This window comes from Hirundo rustica, chromosome 6 (assembly GCF_015227805.2).
Source record: "Hirundo rustica isolate bHirRus1 chromosome 6, bHirRus1.pri.v3, whole genome shotgun sequence".
NCBI lineage: Eukaryota > Metazoa > Chordata > Aves > Passeriformes > Hirundinidae > Hirundo > Hirundo rustica.
The window spans coordinates 61,620,626-61,637,283 of record NC_053455.1 but is presented as its reverse complement, the minus strand read 5'-3'; the positions used below and the strand labels follow the sequence as shown (position 1 = coordinate 61,637,283).

Below are 16,658 nucleotides of genomic sequence, written 5' to 3'. Positions count from 1 at the left end.
GTCACATATCCCTTGAATCTACTTCAGTCTGCAAAAATACACTTACAAGTATGAAAGCTCTATTTTATTACATGTAAACTCTTCAAATACAAAGACTTAATAGAGGTTTTCACAGCATAACCAATAAAATTACAATGCAATTGAAATAGTAAGATTTTAAACATGAACATTCACCTTAATTTTCAACTTGAATTGTCTTTTTTTACCAGAAAAGTAAAGCAAAGGGTACCAACGTGATTTTGAAATTCTGCCTCAAAAACTTACCTTTAAAAATATATATATTTGTGTCATCTCCTCACATAAAATTTTAAATAGTTTCAGCTCAAACTATACATACACAGACACACGGTGACTTCCATATACAAATCTGCTGTATCTTATGCAAGGTAAGTTTAATATTTGAAACAACAATAAAAAATAAAACCAAGCAGCTTCAGAAGAATTCGTAAAAATTAACAAAATATCCAGTCTTATTTAGCTTTCAGCTCAACTGTCTTAGAAATTAGGCAAGACTTCACACAGAATGAACATTTTTCTCCTTTGCCAGATGAAAAAGTTTGTATTGCTTGGCCCAGTCAATTACATTGGGTTTGAACATACCAAAGCAACTGCACTGAAAAAAGTCTGCAAGATTCTGGAAGCATCCAAGGCTGAAAAAAAGAGAAAAACAAGCATTAATGAACCTGGGTGAAAAAAAAAAAAAAAAAAAAAAAAAGAGGAGACTGCAAGCATGAAAAATACCACTTCACCATGACACAGTGCTTAAGATATTAACCTGTCAAGGGAGACAGCGCAGGGAGAAGAAACAGAAGAGCTCTCAGTTGAGCATTATTCCTTTGCTGAACTTTTACAACATGTTTTACATGAACAAATGAGAGCAGATTAAGCTGAACTCAAATATTTAAGAGTTAGTAAGAGCTCATCTGTTAGTATATCTGAGGAAACAGGGAAACCCTGGTACTGATTTCTCCATTAATAGAGCTAAATACTGCAAGAGAAGTCAGGAAGGGGCTAGCTCATACCTTAATTCTCTTTCTGATCCTACACAACAGCCACAGAGACTGATGAACAAATGAAAGGACAGCACTCCCTCGCCCCCAGAACAGCAGTTTTTGCATTTATGAAGCAGTGAAGCAAATCAGTACTGACGAGATAACGTGCTTAAAACACTCCACTCATTAATACCCACTTGTATGGAGTCCTCCTGAGTGAAACAGGATGCTTAGAGGATTTTCTCTGCACCACGAGATTCATCCTTTCATGTGAGGTCAACCCCAGGAACACAATCTGATTGGAAGAAGAAGGTAAGTAATGGTTACAACATGAACATCACAAATTAAAATTCTGGTGAGACCAAAAGATGAGAAGGGAGCAGCAGGGGGGAAGAGGCTGGACATATCTGACAAATAAGTAACCACTGCTATAACTGAGGTCTGAAAAGAATGTTTTTAAATGTCACTTGGGCTAAAAGAACCTAGCAAGCTCTAACACCAGGTTCCAGAGAAGGCAAGCCTCATTGGGATGTCTGTGAAGAGTGTACTTTCACAGATGTCTGCAGAAGATCTATCACAGTTAAGCACCAAACTCCTCGGATTTTTGTCTACATTCTACCACACAAAATGGTAGAAAAAGATCCCTTGATCCACAATGACACTGGATGCCATTAAGCATTATGTTCTCAAATCACTGCGTATGAAACTGTAAATATCCTCCCTATCTTTTTCAAGCATGATATCCCAGTGTCTTGGACACTGCAAAAATCGAGCAGTACACGTTTAAAATTGTGGAGCTTTTTGTGTCTTTTTTTTTTTTTTTTTTAACTAAACAAGATGTAAAACAAGCCCTTAGCTCAGTGTGCTTTACACATATTTCAAAGACACCTCTTTCCTAAGAGCTGCTAAACAAGCTGTTCCACAGATGTTTTAAGACAGCTCTTCTCCATTCTGTTTGCACAGCCAAGCTTTTCTCTGAGAAAAACATCAACAAGAAATTTGACAGTCCCCAACGAGATAAAATCCAGGTCATCTGCTTTTACAGTAGCAGTGGGATTTAATACAGTCTAATGACACATGGCTGAGCTCTGCCAAAGAGTTTTCAGCTCAGGAATAATTGTCTTACTGAGCTTTTGTGCAGTTTTGGGGACACTAATACCAGTTCTACTAGTCCAATAAATTTCCTGTCTTTAAATACAACTTTTTATAGGCTTAGAATTTTTGATGAGTAGCAAACCCAGAACTCAGTTATAGGAATGATTTGCAGGCTGTGATTCTACCTCCAACAGGGAAATGCTGAGTTCACAAGAACCTGTGAAACTTCAAGGTCTGCCCTGAGATTTAAGAGAAGCACCTCGCTGTGACAGTAATCAGAGAGAGCAGGCACAGAGTTTTTATGGGAGCAAATCCTCCAGGGAAAAGCTTTAATGTGACAAGAAGCATAAACTGCAGGAAAATATTACCTGGTAAAGCTGAACAGTGAGCCACAGAGAGGCCCACAGCATGTGGAAACAGGCTACTGAGGAGATGTAGGAAACCCAGGGAGAGCAGGATGCTGTCTGCGTGAAGTACGTCCACGCTCCATCTTGATGGAAACTTCCTGCACAGTGGTTGGACCAATCTGACAAGACACACAATCACTTAAGTGTGCTTTTCAAGCCCTTAAGAGCTGAGCAGAGATTATTTGCATGAAATGAACACTACATAGCAACATCCTCCAGAAATACCACGTTCCATCCACCCTGTTGCCACCTAAAAGCACCCACGCAGATGCGTGACTGCTTGCCATTCTGGCTGCATCATCTTTACACTCTGTAAAAGAAAACATCCTTCTTTTTAAAGGTTGGTGCTGTGGTAATTCATCCTCAGCCACTAAATTATAAGGGCTTTCCTCTCTTTTCCAATACTTTTTTTTATTTTTTAAAGTAACAGCTCAGATTTATTAACATAGAGATAACATACTTATATACTTATAAGTATATAATATACTTACTAATAATTAATTTTGAGGTAATATACTTTTTTACTCTTCAGAATTAAACTACCTTAAAAGCAAAAAGAAATCTTTGCATTTAGTACAGATATTTCCAAATTAGAAAAAAAAAAAAAACCAAGCAAGCTTTTGCAATAATTGTATTTACAAACTTATTTTCTGTTACAGCCGAGAGTGTGCAGATTAAAACTTGTCACTTGACCTTCCTCCACATGGCTTCCCTATTTCCTCTTTAACAAAAATGCTTCCTGCTATTTCATTTGTCAGTGGATATCCCACTACAGCATCTTTATTCTTGCTCAACACAAATGGAATCAGGTATTTGACCAAAGACTCAGGATGCATTTTTGCTTCAAGCTACACGGCAACATCACTGCTAAAATAAGGTATCACTTGTGCAGGTTACACTTGCCAGAAATGAAATGCTGAAAAATAAAGACCACACAGAGAGGAATTGAAAGTGAAATAAAACTAAATTCATGGATACGTACATTGAATAGCTCCATAAAGCAGCCAGGCACCAGTAATTGTCAGGAAAAACAGGAACACCAGGTAGTAATAATGGTTCCCAATGCCTGAAATTGAGGGGGGAAAAAAAATAAAAGGAAAAGGAAAAAAGGAAAAAAAAAAATTAAGTTAGACATTTTAAAATTCAGCAGTACTTGCATTTCCACTGAAGTTAGCAGGAATAAAAAGAGAGTCAAACCTATTTCTTATTTTAACCTCTGCATCCACAAGAGAGCTTTGGCAAGGCTGACCTTTCTCTCAACTTTCTCCTGTAAGCCACCCCAATTTATATAATAGAATTAGTTCTGATAAAGTCAACCAGGATTTGTCTCTCCTTCAGAGCATGCCTTCAGCTGTTTTAGTCTGATGAGAACTAATTAAGCAAACACAACTCATCCCATGCACAATAAAATCGTCTCATATGGCTGAGAAGTCTAAGCTATTCACTTTGTCTGACCTTGTGTGCTTCAGAATTGAAATTATAAAAAACCCCAGATCTCTGTCAGAAAAACTGTTACATGAAGATATTTCTTTTTAATTACAATCATATTGCTCAAAGCTTTGGGACAACACATCAGAAGGATGCCTCAGCACCTTGTAAACAGCAAACATTGTAAAAATACCATTTAACACTAGGGAAAAAAAAAGCATTTGGCAAAAAAAAAAAAAAAAAGTGAAAATATATTGTTATGAATGTGAAGCTGCCACCTTCCTATCTTGAGCATCATCAGTATTGAGCCAGAAAGGGAGAGAGAGGGTGAGAGGGAAGAACACAAGAAGATGGGAACGCCCTGCGGGGTTATCTCAGTGTTACAGCTGCTCCACTCACAATGTCCCTAACAGTGCCGAGAGGCAATGGGAGTTCAGGAGGACACACGAGTCCACAGCCACTTCCTGCACTTCATTCTCCTCATCCACAGCTACTGCATTAAAATGTCACACTGTGCACACTTGTCTGGTTCTCTTAGCATCTACTCCTGGATGCATTGTCCAAAAAAGTTTGTCTAATCCCTTTCTGAACCTGCTGATAATTGTCTGCAAACCCTTACAGCAGCAAGCCCAAAAACTTCACTGCCTGCCACGTGGAGACACTTTCTTCTTTACCAATTTTAAATCCCTAGTTCTGCTACGACGTGCTTGAATAGAAAGTCTGCATTCACTCTAGCCACCATCTTAATAATTCCTTTTTTAAAGTATCAATCGTATCCCCTGTTCCTTCTCTCTCCAAAGGAAGAGTTACAGTATTGTGTGGTCTGTGTTCTTAGGGTGACCACTCTAACAACCCCTTAATAATCTTATTTGTTTTTCTCTCTTCCATCTAATTTCCCTCTAGCACCAATCAGAGCCCTTCAGTATCAACAGGATATTCTGGCATCATGCGTGCTCTCTCTTTAAGGGGATAAATGTGATCTCTGGAACTTTTCAGGTATGTGGCACTTTCAAATTTGACAAAACACACACTCACCTATGCACTGTCCAGTCCACAGAGAATGCTGATCATATCTGGCTACACATGCTTGGCAAGCAAGGCAATGCACAGATCTCAAAGGCTTCCTTACCTGGGTGAGGATGAAGGAAAAGAATAAACTCATAGCAGAAGCATCGACTTTGCTCAAAGTTTAAGGCATCATCTTACAGCTACCACCACCTTTTAATTACAGTGACACAGACCTCACAACACAGAACATAGAAGAGAACCGTACACCTTAATTTAAAAAAAAAAAAAAAAAGGAATTAATTTTTCATTAAACTAAGATTAGAGTTCAAGGATCTCAAAGCATCCCTCATCACCATAAAGGAAATAAAGAAATCTAAAAAATATATAACAAACTACTGGTGTAACACTTTAATGATAAGCAGTGAGGAAAAAGGTTTTTCATGGCAGCATTGAACAAAAGGCAGGTTCATAAAGAAAATAAGTACAAAAGCCCCACTTACAAGACATGAGGTGCAAAATGTTCTGAAGTCCAAGCAACCAGCTTCTGCAAGAGCTATAATGTTCTGAAAGACAAAATATTGTGTGCTTGCATTTGGATCGCATTTCCAGAGGTGCTATGAAGATTTCTACATTAGGACTTCTGCAGTTTGTAAGTATTTTACAAGCATCCGTGTTGCCAAAATTAAGAAATGATGTGAATTAAAGGTTCCTTAAAAGGAGATGGCACCTCTCATATAGTCAGCCAGACTTCAGGCAGATGAAGTCTCTCAATGGTTATGAGTCCTGTGGCAGTACATTAAAAGTGCAGTTTATTCTCCCTGGATATCTGAAGGAATACAACCTCAATGAGAGCCACGAGATCACAAACAAAATGCTTTCCTTAACTCATAGGTTGGGGAGACAAGACACTAAATTCCCTACTGATTGGCTGCCCATGATTTCTTTTGGCCACCATAAAACAGTTAGGAAATAGCACGTGAGTTGCACGATGTTCAAGCACAAAAATCAAACCATTATACACGTCCTCAAAGCACATGATAAAATTTAAATAATTACTAGCATATGATATATGAGAAAGCACTGACTATTTCTTTCTAACCAGAGACAACTGAAGCACAAAACATGCAAAACTTCTCTTTTTTAAGTGAAGTTCTGTGTGAATTCATACCACAGATAACACACAGTGGGTCTGTACAAATTTTGGCCAAAGCTCACATTTCAATGAGATGATAGAGGCAAGGAAATTATAGCAGGATGAGGAAGATAAGGAAACAAGCAGTAGAAGAAGAAATCCTCCACGATCTTTGCTGTTAAATGACATTGCTAAAAACTCTTGAAGGAAGAATGTTTCACTGCTCTCCAGTTTAACAAAGCTGCACATGATGACACGCAAATCAACCAGAAGTACAAACGTGTTGCACCACGTCAGCCCTTACATTTGTTTTTACAAAATCACCTACCTCTTTTCTTTCTTCTTCTGAAGTCTTTATATATCCAGGATCAGTACTCCAGGTTTTATAGAAATAATAGAGAAGACCCATCATGCTGAACATGACAGTGATTTTAAGAACTACATTTGTGGTATGTGATAATCAGGTTAAGGACTATATTCCTGTAATTTGTAATGCCACTATTTGTCAAACAAACAAAACATTCTAAAATCAGTTTATGCTCCTTTACAAGCATGACACAAGGAAAAAATTACTTTAGCTTTTACAGTGGGATCCTCTCTGTCCTCCTCAGGCCATTTCATCAAAGATATGGAATACTCTGTTCAGCTTGAGTGCTGGAGAAGACTTTTAAACTGTATAAAGCTGCATCACAATATGGCTCCCCCTTAAAAATCCTCCAGACTTCTGCCTTTGAATATTTCACAGATAGGAAATGAATTTGATTTCTTTTTTTCCCTCTGAAGCCTCTGTACTTTATCTAAACACCATCAGTCAGACTTGCAGAGCTATAAAGCTTCTGGCAGCTGTGAGATTTGATTGGCTGCTGCACCCACCCCAACTCAAACTCAGTCTTACCTGGTCCCATTCATTTCAGCCAAAAGCAACTAAATACACTCATTCGAAAAATCTGAAAGTCATCCTGAAACTACTTTTGTCACACAAAAGAACCCCAAGCACACACCGCTAAATACTTCTGAAAGTAATGGGACATTAGGAACACAGTTTTTACACCATGAACTAAAACCATCTTTGTATCAGATGAGTGGGGAAGAAAAGCATGTCAGGATTAATTGTCTCTACAAAGCAACAGAGGAATACGGAGTGGGATAAGTTTCATGCTAATTAAATTCATGCATCAAACTTGACAGCTCAGGTGTTGCCATATTATGTGAGCTTCTGTGAGATGTTCACAGCTCTGACTGAATTTTCCCACAGCTTCCTTATGTAAACATCTTGTTTTCCACATTCCTTTCTGATGATAGCCAACTGATGGACTTCTAGGCTGGCCAGTGGGATGGAGAGGTGGTAGCCTTGTTCTCCAATCCCTGGTCATTCTTCAAAACCTATAAAAGCGAGGTCTTTGTAAACAATAAAGTCTTTCCTTCTTCAGCCTTCATTTTGTGGAGTCAAATCTGTGAGTATTTACTCGTGTCCACTAGCGACACTCAGGCTGCTAAAGAACAGTCCCTGCTGCCACCAAGGAGCAGGCAGAGAGCTCAAGCCTGGATTGCAGCTCCGGTGACCCCTCAGTCACTTCCATGAACTCCAGTGCAAACAATTTTTAAAAATCCAGGATGGCAACCTCAAAGTTGTTTTGTCTTATGAGCAAACAGCACTACAGTTCTAATCAAAATTAGGATGGTAACTCATGAAATACCGGCACAAACATCGGCTGTGTTTGCTACAGTGCAGTTGCGGGGTGCAATTACAGAAGTCAAAATGATGGTGTGTTTCTTGTGGATACTGCTGGTCTATTTGCACTCCTACTGGTTTTTTGGAGCTCAGAGAAATCTTTATCCTGAAAACTTTTAAAACACTCAGACCTGTGACCAGCTACAGAAGGAAAACGTATTCATGAGAAAAAAGGTTGGACAGTGAAATGGAAGCCTATCCATCGGCCTATCTCGCCAAGCTACAGTTAGGACTTCAAGAATATTGCTACGCTCACTACCTTCAGCAAAGCGTCTGACTGAAATCACTACACCTGGATTTTTTTTTTTCTTTTCAACTTAGATTACACCAATAAAACAAACCTTAAGGCTTCACAACCAATGAATAACATCATTTGCATTTATACTAGTATACCTGTGAATCCCCAGCAGGAATATACTTGATCAGTTCATCAAAGTTAATCCTGATAATTCTATTAAGGACATCTTAATTGGAAATGGAAGAAAATGTTGTTTAAAGGCTGAGGGAAAAATTAATTAAAACTGTGTAGCAATATCTGGTTTAGTACAAAATTATATGCAGTTCTAAGTCACCTGGTTGGAGCAAAAACCCGGACCGGATTCTGGCCAGAGACTGGAATGGAGCCGGTTGGAGGGAAAACCCGGACCGGATTACGGCTGTAGTCCGGAATGGAGTCGCCCGGTTGGAGCGAAAACCCGAACCGGATTCTTCCCAAAATCTGGAATGGAGTCACCCGGTTGGAGTGAAAACCCGGACCGGATTTTTCCCGGAATCCGGAATGGAGTCACCCGGTTGGAGCGAAAACCCGGACCGGATTCTGGCCGGAATCCGGAATGGAGTCGCCCGGTTGGAGCGAAAACCCGGACCGGATTCTGGCCGGAATCCGGAATGGAGTCACCCGGTTGGAGCGAAAACCCGGACCGGATTTTTCCCGGAATCCGGAATGGAGTCACCCGGTTGGAGCGAAAACCCGGACCGGATTTTTCCCGGAATCCGGAATGGAGTCACCCGGTTGGAGCGAAAACCCGGACCGGATTCTGGCCGGAATCCGGAATGGAGTCGCCCGGTTGGAGCAAAAACCCGGACCGGATTTTTCCCGGAATCCGGAATGGAGTCACCCGGTTGGAGTGAAAACCCGGACCGGATTCTGGTCGGAATCCGGAATGGAGTCACCCGGTTGGAGCAAAAACCCGGACCGGATTCTGGATGGAATCCGGAATGGAGTCGCCCGGTTGGAGCGAAAACCTGGACCGGATTTTTCCCGGAATCCGGAATGGAGTCACCCGGTTGGAGCGAAAACCCGGACCGGATTCTGGCCGGAATCCGGAATGGAGTCGCCTGGTTGGAGCGAAAACCCGGACCGGATTTTGGCCGGAATCCGGAATGGAGTCACCCGGTTGGAGCGAAAACCCGGACCGGATTTTTCCCGGAATCCGGAATGGAGTCACCCGGTTGGAGCGAAAACCCGGACCGGATTCTGGCCGGAATCCGGACTGGAGTCACCCGGTTGGAGCGAAAACCCGGACCGGATTCTGGCCGGAATCTGGAATGGAGTCACCCGGTTGGAGCGAAAACCCGGACCGGATTTTTCCCGGAATCCGGAATGGAGTCACCCGGTTGGAGCGAAAACCCGGACCGGATTCTGGCCGGAATCCGGAATGGAGTCGCCCGGTTGGAGCGAAAACCCGGACCGGATTTTTCCCGGAATCCGGAATGGAGTCACCCGGTTGGAGCGAAAACCCGGACCGGATTCTGGCCGGAATCCGGAATGGAGTCACCCGGTTGGAGCGAAAACCCGGACCGGATTTTTCCCGGAATCCGGAATGGAGTCACCCGGTTGGAGCAAAAACCTGGACCGGATTCTTCCCAGAATCCGGAATGGACTCGCCTGGTTGGAGGGAAAACCTGGACTGGATTCTGGCTGGAATCTGGATTGGAGTCGCCCGGTTTGAGGGAAAACCATGACCTGAGAGTCTTCTTTGTATTTCTGCAAAGAAATTTCTTTTTTTTTAGTGAGGTGGTGGTAGAGGTTGTTGTTTTTAAGGGCAGGAGCATGACTACTAACCGTCTAATGCTTATTTTAGAAAGAAGGGATGCATTTAGAATTATTATTAGGTATGTGTTACCCAGTTACACCACATGTCAAAACACATCACCGTACAACAGTCCCACTGAGGAAGATTAAAGAGTGATGTGGAGATACTAACAGAAATTTTATAACAAATATCTTCATTCTGATATTCCAGTAACATATGAAATAGTTCAGGTTATATAGAAGACAAAAATCTATAGACAAAAGAAGGTACAGTCTGTGTATAACTTTAAAGTCACTTTGCCCCTTCCCAATGGGATTAAACCAATCTTACCAGACATTAACAGGCACATGGAATTATCTGGAACTGCTCAACACTGTTTGCACAATCAGGTTTAGATTTACAAGAAACTCCAAGGAGAGCTGCATTTCTTGAGTATAAAGGATATCAGGCAGGAACCAGAAAAACCAGGTCATGGACATCCAAAAAACTGAACTCAGCAGAAATGCTGTGGGAAGATACCTTAGATTCTTGAGCCCTACAAGTTGCCTGAAAGAACATTAAAAGAGGAAAAAAAAAAAATCAAAATATATTTGAAACATAAATCCACAGAATATAAATCATCTGATTTGTAACTGTAAAAACATTATGCAAACAGTTTATTTCAAGTCTCTCAAAGCAATCAAGAATTGTCACTCGAAAGATTTTTTATCCATATATATAGGGAGTTAACGATACAAAAATAAAATTGAAGAGTGCTCTGTTCCAGCACAATATTATATATGATAAGTGTTGTAGGACTGGGTGAAAAGTCCAATCTCTGTTTATTTGCACAGAGATGGGCATTGTCATATCAGTGACCACTGACTGTGGCAGGAAAAGTGAGAAACAGCTCAGGATAAGACTGGGAGGTCTGGGGAGCAGAAGGAGTGGGGATGGCTCATTAAAACTCATTTTATGACAGAATATAGTAGGAAAAAGTTGTGATAAAGGACATTTCTGAGCAGATATCTCAATGTCTACCAGATGCAGGCCGTCAATAACACTCTGACAATAAGATTTGGGGTTTTTTTTCAAATCCTTTAGTAATGAGAAACTATTACAGTGTACACTTAAATGCATTCAATTTCTATGGTCATTCATTCTAAAAAGGACACACATTTAAGTTCTTCACACACCGTGGAACCACCCTTTCTCAGGAGGTATCTTTTATATTAAATTAAACTAAACTCTGAAAATAATTATGCATCAGATACTTTTTAAAGTGTCTTTGACGAGTAAGTACGTAAACAGAGACAAAAAGCCGCAAACCTCACAGACAGAGCCATCCCAAATAGCAGGCTAAGAAGCAAACCTCCTTTTAAAAGCCAAGAATCAGAACTTAAGTCCATGACGTATCCAATGGCCCACATGAATGTCAAGGAAGATGCCAACATCAGGAAGAGCTGTTAAAATTATTATTGTTAAAATATGACAAAGTACTCAAGCAGGTCTCACTTTAAAGTATTCAGTTCAAATAATAACAAATGCTGAAAGTCTCAAGATAAGGTAGGACAAGGTGACACATCAGTACATCAAAAGCAGGAGTGAGGTATGATACGAACCCCCCACTCAAACCACTCCTATGTGCTTTTAAAGGTTTCTATTTTGTGCACCCAATTTCAAAAATTACTCTGGTTAGAATTAATTTGCACATCACTCTAAACACAGCATGCTTTACTTTTATTTCCATTAGTTATTATTCAGGAAATTACCTCATATTTCTCTACTATTTTCAGTAACCTGTTGTTTCTTCTGTTTCTCATTCTTTCTTCCTCTTGTATCATATAAACCATGAAGTGATTCTGACTTTGATAAGCAATGTCAAGCGGTGTCTCTCCCTTTAACAACAGAGAGGGTTGTTTAGTTATTTATGTACTTAACACATAAATACTCTCACTTTTAGCAGAAGCAAGAAATGAATGTAGTCAAAACAACACTAACTGGGCAATTACTTCCCAGCCCCACCTTTCCCCCACTATTTTTTTAAGGCAAAGGTAAGCTAAATTCACAGAGTGCTAACATGCTTAAATCAGAGCTTTGTAGTTTTGAAAGCTACTACTACTGCTTCTGAAAAGTTGTAAATAAATTGCATCTATTTATCTGTTGGACTGCCTCCAGTAACATACGTAGTCATGGGAATCTATTATACTTGCAGCATTCATGCTATCAATTTCTACAAATATTAAGTTGAACCCTTTCGTATGTGATAACCTTTTGAATACACAAACAGGCGTTGCCAAACACCAGCTTTCACAGGAGGGCATTCACTTAATTCAGAGACTTTAAAAGTATGACTGGACACTAAGAAAAGTATTTTTTAAAATCTGCCCAAGTCCTCATGACAACATTTTTAAGTAGAAAACAGCCAAATTAAGAAATGAAAAAGAAACGAAACAAGGTCCCAAGAAAATGAAACAAAAAAGGGTGAGGGAGCAGAATCTACAAAGGACACAATTATTACTGTTGAGTGAACACAAGGCTTGGCTGTTCATTAGACAAAGGTTACAAAGAATCTCTGCTTTTGTACTTTGAGCCACACCTCAAGAAAGGCGCTACTTCCTTTTGGGAAAGACTATGAACACCTGCTCTTAGCCAATCTCTGCTGCAATTTACATCCAAGGTGGAGAGGACTGAGATTTTTCTTTACGTTCATTTTACACATTCATGCCATGTGGGACAAAATATCACAAAGGAATTCGTACCTTGACATTTTTTATGTCCAGGCTGGCACCAGCTTCCAGCAACAGATCCACTGCACTAGTATTTCCTGAGGCTATTGCCCAATGCAGTGCAGTATTCTTTTGAATATTGTCTACAGCATTGAGAGAGGGGTTAAACTTTAAGAGAAACCTCATGGGTTCTGGTCTAGATGAAAATAAAGTATTAGAGTTAACAAACAGAAGATAACCTAGACTGGAAATGAAAGTTTTGAATACTTTATAAAACAACAGATCCCATCTGTGAAACAACACCAGCTCATCAATGTTTAGAAATCCAGACCTGCCCTGGAAGTTTTTCTCCAGACTATGTTACCGTACCATTTTAACAAATATGAGGTACATAACACAGATTATACCTTCTACAACACTATGTGTAGCTTGTATATCCCCATTTTATTCTAAATGTATTTCACTGCACCCACACCTATTTGTTTTGATTTTGCAGAAAATACAATAAGGCTGCAGATGATTCAGCCACAAACCTAAACTTCTTTTAGAACTTCTTTTAGAATTTCTTTGCTATATCCAATGAGCTATTCCCAACTCCTGATCTCTGAAACACCTCATATTTTAGTACAAATGGAAGGGAAAGGAATGTCAGTTTAACACCACCCCCTCCCCCTCAACAAAAACCAAACCAAAAAAACCCAAAAAACAAAACCAAAACAAAACAGTAAGGAAAAATTCACCCCACTGTTTCTTGAGTACAACAGACTCTTCTTCAGTTATTCTCTGCTTACCCGATGGCTTTTTGTGCTGTCAACATTAAAGGTGTTTGTCCATTGAAGTCTGTTGTGTCTATGTTCTAAGAACAGGAAAAAGATAACAAGCAAGTGGTTACCAGTGATTTCAGGAAACAGTGGAATTTGAGGCTATACAACTGGCTTAGCTTCCCTAATGAACAGAAATCAAATTATATCAGCCAAGAAACCAACACTCATTTAAAATATTCTTTCCTCCTTCTACAAGTCTTGCATGTCATTCCTTTCAGAATATTCTGAGTTTCCATTTAAGGAAATTTTTAAAGGAGAGACGCCACTAAGGATATTTTTAAGTGAATCATGTCAGCTCTATTTCTTGTCCTCTTTGCAAAGAAATATTATAAATAAGAACAACCTTGTAAAGCAATGTTAAAATCATGTTTCTTGTGCAAATAGATGTACATAACAGATGTACAGAAAATACATACAACAGGTTTATTAAAAAAAACAAAGAAAGATTACATATCTCAAGACATAGTTAATATCTAACCACCTAAATTTTCTTCCTTTTTCACAACAAAGGTTTTCTTGCTCCCTGCCTCCATCCATCATTACAATAGTTCAGATTTAAAGGAATTATTCACTTGGATATTTTTAGCAGAAGATAGGTGGGCCAACAGCTTTATTATAACAGCTTTATTATTATAACCCTCCTAAACATACTGAAACGTAGGCACATCTGGGTATGGGGGATGACAGGAATCAGGAAGAATATTTAAAAAAGTAATATATACAAATATAAAAAAGATCTAAATTTGTCTGCACTTGTAACACTGAAAAATAGGTGTAAAATCACTGCTTTTCATCCAGGGGAAAAAAACCAGTTAATTCTAAAATGTCTCCTATACACAGGCAGATACTTGTAAGCAGAAAACAACATCTGGGGCATCAGCAACGTACCTGGCCTTTTGCTATGAGGTAAGCTATGATGGGCATGTGTTGGAACAGCACTGCTAAATGAATGCTAGTGAATCCTTCCCCATCAATAAGACTGGGATCCGCTCCACATTTCAACAACAACATGACCATGGGAAGGTGTCCTTGTCTGCAATGACACATGAAATAAAACTATAGAGGTTATTTTAAAAATGGATATTTTAATGAAAGCATTGCCTTAATAATTCCCAGGCATCCCATGAAAGATTTCAGACCCTCGTGGCATTTTTCAGGAAATTATATTAAATATATACACCCTAATAAATGAGTCTAGGGCAAAGCATTAATTTTGAATACAGCGGTTATTCTACAGTAACTTCTCCTGTGAGCAGCCATCCAAGCTTCTGACTCTGGCAAAGGACTGACAGTCCAGAAGAAAGCACTGATGTTCCAATGGGAGACTTCGCAAGAGAAGAAGTTCTCCCAGAATAATTATTTCAAGTTATGTTTTCTCTAGACAAGCAGTGCTGTATTTTCTGGATCTCAGGAAATGCTACCACAGCTGTAAATACCAACAGATTTGCAGCAAGTGGTTGCAAGCAGCATTACCTGATGGCCCAGTGCAGGGGTGTAGAATTCAAATCTCCACCGAGCTGATCCACTATTGCACCTTTGGAAATGTAATATCTGTGTAATACCAACACAGTAAGGTCAGGGACAGACATAATAAAATAGCAAGGCATTATACAAAAGATAACATAGCTAAAGGAGTAAATGGCTCCTAATAAAAAATTCACTAGCGAAGCCAATGCACAAAAGTGGGTTTGCAGTAAATGACGCAGTTTCAAGAAAATGTTGAAGAAAAGATATAGTCATTAGCAAGGTACTTCTAAAATCAGCTTTCATTTTTGTTACAGAAACAAATCCTGGAAAACCTAATGATTTCATGTACTACCTGAGTTCACATATAGAGAAGCAGACTACCTTTACATTTCAGTGACATCTTCACAAAGGTAAGTGCACTAAAATTTGAATTCTATCCTTTTCTTCTCAAGCAGCGTGTTCATTTGTTTTCAAGTAGAAAAGCAACAAAGTGATTACAGGTAAAAGTGGCAGAATGCACTGTGTTACTGTCACAGGGACTCCCAGCTTACTTTACCAGCTCCTGTCTGTTGTTTATTGCTGCCCAGTGAAGAAGAGTCACATTTTCTTTGTCTGGTTGTCGAACATCATATCCTGCTTCTACCAGCTCTTTGCATCGCTCTAGCATTCCATACCTTAAATGAGAAAAAAAAAAAATTACTTATTTTTTTTTTCAGTATTCTCTAGTCTGGACACAGTTGCACCCTGAAGAAAAAATACATCTCAGTAAGCATCACCCAGCAGTTCCTACTGGAGCAAATTCCACACTGCATTCAGTGGAAGCCTTGTAAAAAGAATGGGGCTGTGCCTTCGTGAGTAGAATTTTCTGTTTAAACAAACTTGCTTTAAATGCTTTTGTTTACAATAGCAGCTGTAAGTGATTTTTCTTCGTCAATTTCAAGGAGAAAACGAAACTGAAAACATTTCCTTTGTAAAAATATCCAATCTGGCTCACATTTGAGGACACTCCCGTCTATTTCAACGCTCTGCGCACTCAGAACCTGTACTTACTGTGTAGCCTTGACAATATCACAGGTGCTGGGGTCTTCAGCAATGGGATACGGACCTGGGAGATCTTTATCTCCATGGACGCTGTTGCTGCTGTGCATATGAGGTCGATGAGGCCCATGGCAATGGCTTTTACACTGGTGGTTAATAAAACAATTGTTAAACATTGCTATTTATTGGCTACACACCACACACACCTTTCCCCTTTACCAGAAGCACTCACTGTGCCTATCAGGTTCTGTAAATACGAACAAAAATGTAAATTCAAAGCATAATGAGAGTCTCCTGGCAAGAGACCAATCTTTCTTAGCGGGGGACAGAAGAGATGTGGTCAAGGGGCGTAAGGGCAAATTACAGAAGCGCTCCTGTGGCTCCCGACACAGCAGCCTCACCCACAACAGCGCTGCAACACCAGAAACCACAACCTACGGCCTTAGGGAGGCTTTGAAACGCGCTTGGCAGCCACGCTGCCACCCGTGGAGCCAGAAACCCGACGCGAGGGAACAGACAAGGCACACGCAGGGCAGGACACGGACGGCTCTTGCCCGGGAGCCCCCGCCGCAGACCCCGGCGGCACCGCGGGCGCCCCGGCCTCGCCCCCGCCGCCTGCCAGGGACCCGCGGCCGCGCTCCGCACCCCCGGCCCGGGCAGCGCCGGGTCCCAGCCCCGCTCCATCGCCGGCACTGCCCGAGGGCTCCCCGCTCACCGCCGGGCCGCTCCCCGCCATCCCCGCGGCCCCGCAGCTTCCTGCTCCCGCTTCCTGGGCACGGCTGCGGGGAGGG

At 40.5% G+C, this 16,658-nt stretch overlaps 1 protein-coding gene across 4 annotated transcripts; it reads right to left on the bottom strand.

Annotated features, from left to right (window-relative positions):
- Positions 1-49: 49 nt before the first annotated feature.
- Positions 50-16,658, bottom strand: ZDHHC13 (zinc finger DHHC-type palmitoyltransferase 13). Of its 4 annotated transcripts, none has more exons than XM_040068576.1 (17): positions 16,583-16,658; positions 15,880-16,013; positions 15,381-15,503; positions 14,836-14,913; positions 14,251-14,395; positions 13,330-13,394; positions 12,572-12,734; positions 11,582-11,707; positions 11,139-11,272; positions 10,276-10,376; positions 6,391-6,515; positions 5,431-5,493; positions 4,958-5,051; positions 3,477-3,560; positions 2,456-2,613; positions 1,190-1,287; positions 50-650 (listed from the first exon to the last, which is right to left on the bottom strand). In XM_040068576.1, exons 1-17 carry the CDS (start codon positions 16,601-16,603, stop codon positions 515-517), a joined length of 1,848 nt encoding a protein of 615 aa, XP_039924510.1. In that variant the 5' UTR covers positions 16,604-16,658; the 3' UTR covers positions 50-514. The 4 variants fall into 4 exon arrangements, with proteins under 4 accessions (XP_039924510.1, XP_039924509.1, XP_039924511.1 ...); XM_040068575.2 differs by lacking the exon at positions 16,583-16,658 and adding an exon at positions 16,513-16,578; XM_040068577.2 differs by lacking the exon at positions 16,583-16,658 and adding an exon at positions 16,306-16,417.

What these genes read in the sequence shown, in the direction of transcription:
- ZDHHC13 (XM_040068575.2), bottom strand. Translation starts at nt 16,551, where the DNA reads ATGGAGCGGGGCTGGGACCCGGCGCTGCCCGGGCCGGGG. An exon ending in GCTTTATGGAGCTATTCAAT is followed by an intron (nt 2,614 to 3,476) that starts GTACGTATCCAT and finishes GTGTCTTGTCAG; the next exon opens with ATTGGTCCAACCACTGTGCA. An exon ending in TCACTGTTCAGCTTTACCAG is followed by an intron (nt 1,288 to 2,455) that starts GTAATATTTTCC and finishes TCTTCCAATCAG; the next exon opens with ATTGTGTTCCTGGGGTTGAC.